Here is a 5,455-nt window from a genome sequence, read left to right on the forward strand (position 1 = left end):
ACACACACACACACACACACATATATATACATATATGTATATGTATATATATCTATATACATATATGTATATATATATATGTGTGTGTGTGTGTGTGTGTGTGTGTGTGTATATATATATATAAGGCTCTCAAAGGTTTTTTTACATTTTTAATAATTTAATAATTATAATAAGAATAACTGTATTCTTTTAATAAATAAAAGTAATGAAAAAGGACACATTTTTCTTAATATATTAACAATTTAGTACAATGTCAATTTAAAAGCCAGTTATTTCATTTTGGAAACATTTATTTAATTCTGTAATGTAAATGTAATATCTTTCTCGCACAAGAATATGATGGTTTAAGCTGGTCTCCCAGCTAAAGAAGTGGCCAAAACCCCTCTAAACCAACAAGCTAAACCAGCTATGACTAGTCTGAAAGCTAAAACCAGTTTAGGCTGGGTTTAGCAGGTTTTATCTTTTTTAGCAGACCCCCTAGCGCCACTTGTGTCTCTCTCCAGCAGGGGGAGTATAAATAGATTTGTATACATGAAATATAGCTGCTTTTATATCTTGGTAAGGGTGTAGGAACACAAGAAGATCATCATATTTAAGGGTCATTGGCATCAACAAGTTTAAAGATCCATCCTGTATTCGTTTGACCATTAATAGACCTTAGTCAGGTTAGGTTATGGTAAGGGTTAAGGTCTATGCAGAGAGTGACTGTTGCAGTTTGCTGTCACAAGGTGGAATCAAAGTCACATGTGTTCAGTCGGGATGCTGAGGGCTTCACCGCGCCAAAACAGCCTTAACATCAGTCTGTGTTGTCTGAACTCGACTATCTAATTAACATTCATTTTAATGCTTTGCCTAAACCATTTAATCATTTTAAAAGCCAAGACAAATAAACTGTTACTTTTAAAGCGTGGTTGGGTTGAAACAGCCGCTGTCATACAGTCAGTCAGTCTGAAGAGGCTTCGCTGTAGCGCTAGTACAAAGTAATCAATCCTCGGGCTGTAGTTTCTGGCAGATACTGAACCCCGAGTGAGAACTGGGTACACAGAGGATATATACAGGGATTACGATGAAGTCCACCAAGTGAAAGGTATTTTCTTCCAGAATCCCTTTTCTGAAACTGCTGGACATTGATCAAAATGTGCAGGCAGACATTGTCACCTAAAATAAAGCTAGAGAGAGCTAAAATTATACCGTCACAATCATATACCCTTGTGAAAAAAATAAGTAATTGTACTGAATGTGGACTTGTAGTGTACTTCAAATCTTAAAAGTATATTTTTAAAAACTGTACTTGCATATAGAAAGCCATGTGTAGGCTACTTTAAGAGACACGCTTTCACGACACACTTAAGTATGCTTCCTAACACACTTAAGAACACTTTTAAAAAGTGCACTTTGTAAATGTCAAAGTAAAAGTTTTACTTATCTTTTATTGTGCTTTAAATAAGTAAACTTATTTTGATTGGTTTACTAACATACTAAAGCACACTGATTATAATTGTAAATGTTATTTTAAATGATAATTTTAAGTGTTATTAAATACATGACATACACATTTAAATAGAAATGACATGAAAGTATAATTTCGTTTACTATAGATGTTTGTCAGTACATTCGGCAGTACACTTTAACAATATTTCTAAGACAATAAAGTAAATATGTACTCAAGTCCTACTTAAGTATGTCAAAAAGCACTCTTAAGTTTAACTATTTGCATTTAATATAAATTTAAACTCTGATACATGTCATGCAATTAAGTGTCTGAAAACATTACATTCAGTTCCCACTTAAGTATCAGCCTTTTCTTTAAGTATATTCTTTTTCATAATAAGTACTCTTTTTAAAAGTATGCTTACAGTAAGTGTACTTCTTTTTCACAAGGGTACTCACACAATTAGGCTGAATGGGTCACTTTGGCATGTCTAAATTTGTCAACATGTCTTTATTTTGAATAGTTCATTCTATAGCACTGAACAATAGCATTGAGACATTAGCATAGTACTAAACAGACAGCAGACCAGGGGCATTGTGGGATGTACCACACTTCCAGGCCTCCTTTTGTGCCCTTGTGTTAGTCGTATGTCGCACGTCATGTAACATGCCACAAGGCGTCTGCTTTTCGCTCAGGGTCACTGTGTGCAGGAAGGGGGTCTGTCTGAGAGTCACATGGGGGGTCGGGTGTGCAGAAACAGGAGGGGCGGGAGAGGGACTGATTAGGCGATTCCAATCTGAGCCAGTGTGCTTGTGGCTCCCTGGGGTCATCTGAAAGAAATTGAGCGCTTAATTGAAAGGGCACACATGCAAGGTGAGAATGATGATCGGTGATGAGATGGGGCCCGCGGAGGGGACGAGACGGAGGGAATCATCTCAACCCAATGAAAGAGTGAATGGAGAGTGAGATTGGTCCCCGCAGACCCTCCGTAGTCTGTACTGTTGCTCCAAACAATCACATTATAAAAGCACATATGGGCCGGCCTCTCTCTCTTTGTTTCTCTGCGGGATGATTCGCAACGATTCAGTCATGATGAGAAAAGAAAAGCCAATACAGTCTTTCCATTTCAACAGACCTTCATACAGTAGAATGAACACTGCAGACATATAAAGGTCACCTTGAGATGGTCCTCAGGGATTTTATTTGAATTTCTGTGGTGTGAAAATTCATAAAGTGCTTTGTTTTATGTGTATGCTCGGATATGTCATTAATATCATCATCAGCACAGTACATTTTTCTAACTGCGCATACTCTTTTTGCTTAGCTCGCTTATGCACCTTGCATTAACTAATTTGTCCACAAGGTGGCGACACTTGTGGCCCACTGTTTTGCAACCAAAAAAGCAACGAAAGAGATGGAACAATAATAACAAACTACTGGAGATGCAACAATAGAAGTCCGCTTTGACGAACGGCTGTGAGAATCAGTTGAGAGATTATTTTATTCTCTAATTTAAATGAGTACAAAGACATTTTTATCACTCATAACTCCTGAAGCGAAATAATGCAAACACTTCATTTACTTTCCATCTTAAAGGAATAGTTCACCTAAAAATGAAAATGTACTGAAAATGTACTCATCCTCAGGCCATCTAAGATGTAGATGAGTTTGTTTCTTCATCAGAGCAGATTTGGAGAAATGTAGCATTACATCACTTGCTCACCAGTGGATCCTCTGCAGTGAATGGGTGCCGTCAGAATGAGAGTCCTAACAACTGATAAAAACACCACAATAATTCACAAGTAATCCACACCAGTCCATCAATTAACAACTTGTGAAACCAAATCCATTATAAAGATGCTTTTAACTTCAAACCATTGCTTCTAGCCAAAATACAAGTCCTCTATCATAATATTGATTTCTACAGTGAAAAAGTCTCGTCTGAATCAGGAGAGAAATCTGCACAGCACTGTTTACAAGTAAAACCAGTCCAAAACTGTTCTAAACAAATATGTCGGTAGATTTTGATTTGAGAGGACAACAGGGTTGGACTTTTTCACTGGAGGAGCGGTATTTTAGATTTTGGACTTTTGGCCAGAAGTGATGATTTGAAGCTAAAAATTGCGTTAATGATGGATTGTTTTCTTACAAACACACAGCTTTTCTCTTCACAAGACATTAATTGACGGACTGGAGTGGTGTGGATTACTTGTGGATTACTGTGATATTTTTAATCAGCTGTTTGGACTCTCGTTCTGACGGCACCCATTCCCTGCAGAGGATCCATTGGTGAACAAGTGATGTAATGCTGCATTTCTCCAAATCTGCTCTGATGAAGAAACAAACTCATCTACATCTTAGATTTCACTGGAGGAGCGCTATTTTAGATTTTGGACTTTTGGCCAGAAGTGATGATTTGAAGCTAAAAATTGCCTTGATGGATTGTTTTCTTACAAACACACAGCTTTTCTCTTCACAAGACATTAATTGACGGACTGGAGTGGTGTGGATTACTTGTGGATTACTGTGATATTTTTAATCAGCTGTTTGGACTCTCGTTCTGACGGCACCCATTCCCTGCAGAGGATCCATTGGTGAACAAGTGATGTAATGCTGCATTTCTCCAAATCTGCTCTGATGAAGAAACAAACTCATCTACATCTTAGATGGCCTGAGGATGAGTACATTTTCAGTAAATTTTAATTTTTAGGTGATCTATTTCTTTAAGATGGAAAGTAAATGAAAGAATGAAAGTCTTTTTAAGGAAACACAGAACTTCTGGCAAAGCAGTAGCACACATAACAGGAATCTACAGTTTTGTTACTCACTTTAGTTTGATGTTCAGTGACTTCACCTGCATGAGGGTCATCTTCGAAATCAGGCATTGGTGGACTGAAAAGGAAGTATTTACAGCAAAAAATAAAGTAATTATAGGTTCAAACCAAAGCCAAAAACTGTTGATAACTGTAGTAAACATCAAGGGATACTCATTTACCTTTTGAGTGGTGACTGAACATCAAACGTTCGGTTGAGCTGAGACTTTGACTTTTTCTGTGGTACAGATTCTGTCCTGGTCTGAGTTTTAGGCTTTTTGAGGAGGTGAAGATACTCCGGCAGGATTTTTGAGAGAGCGTCATGTGACGGCAAATCATAGGAACCCCTTTCCATCTGAGAGACAAACAAACAGCATGCTTAACAACAGATCCTGAGAAAAAGTAGTAGTGATAACTATATCAGGCCATTTCAACAATATGGTTGGTACACATACCTGTGCGCTCGCAGGTTCATTCGGTGGTTTCTCTGAGTTCTGCATGAGGCTGGACGGTTCACAGCACTTGACAGGAATATTAAACAGCTGAATGAATGGCTGGATGAAGTGACAGCTCTGACTATGTTAGCAACCTGACCTTGGGTTTCCACAACACAAATCCTGCCTGGCAACTTTATAGTTGCTAAACAAAGCATTTATGCAGATACAGGTGTCAGTATAAAGTCAAACACCACTTGTGTTGACTAGCAAAATCCAATTCAAATTTTAATTTGCTTTCTAGCTGTTTTGTGCTAAAAGAGTGCCATCCAGATGCACAGGCTCTGGTCTGGTCTGAGATTGATGAGCAGTGAGTGCTAATGGTTTGTGCTCATGCTGTGAGGAGCTTGTTTCTTATTCTGCGAGTGACTGTCAGCTCAGCACGACACCTGTTCGCCTCCAAGTACAATGTGTTTCTCTCCCCATGCCAAAGGTTACTGCGTATTAATATTCATTAAGCAGCGCCATGAATCATTAGACAATCATCTGACACCACTGAAATCTGAATATTGTTTTGCTTTAAAGGACATAATGGAAATAAGGGTTTTCTGAAACTAGGCCACAAAAGCAGGTTAATCAGGATATGATGTCAGAACCAAGAGGAAATTAACATACTGTACGGTTAGCCAGTCATTTACATGTAGAGGTTTTAAAAACTCTAAAGGGTGGCAAAAAGGGACGGGGGGCCGCAGGGGATAGTCATGTAAAAATTCTGG

At 38.2% G+C, this 5,455-nt stretch overlaps 1 protein-coding gene across 1 annotated transcript in view; it reads right to left on the minus strand.

Moving 5' to 3' along the window:
* Nucleotides 1-4,760, minus strand: part of ccdc33 (coiled-coil domain containing 33) — a 10,876-nt gene extending 6,116 nt beyond the window's left edge. The window contains exons 1-3 of the mRNA XM_016505747.1: nucleotides 4,701-4,760; nucleotides 4,428-4,600; nucleotides 4,261-4,324 (exon numbers count right to left, since the gene is read on the minus strand). Of these exons, the coding sequence (XP_016361233.1) occupies nucleotides 4,261-4,324; nucleotides 4,428-4,600; nucleotides 4,701-4,745 (282 nt within the window). The 5' untranslated portion in view covers nucleotides 4,746-4,760. The remainder of the gene's footprint in view (nucleotides 1-4,260; nucleotides 4,325-4,427; nucleotides 4,601-4,700) is intronic.
* Nucleotides 4,761-5,455: the final 695 nt, after the last annotated feature.

This window comes from Sinocyclocheilus anshuiensis, unplaced genomic scaffold, assembly GCF_001515605.1.
Source record: "Sinocyclocheilus anshuiensis isolate Anshui unplaced genomic scaffold, SAMN03320099.WGS_v1.1 scaffold1139, whole genome shotgun sequence".
Lineage (NCBI taxonomy): Eukaryota > Metazoa > Chordata > Actinopteri > Cypriniformes > Cyprinidae > Sinocyclocheilus > Sinocyclocheilus anshuiensis.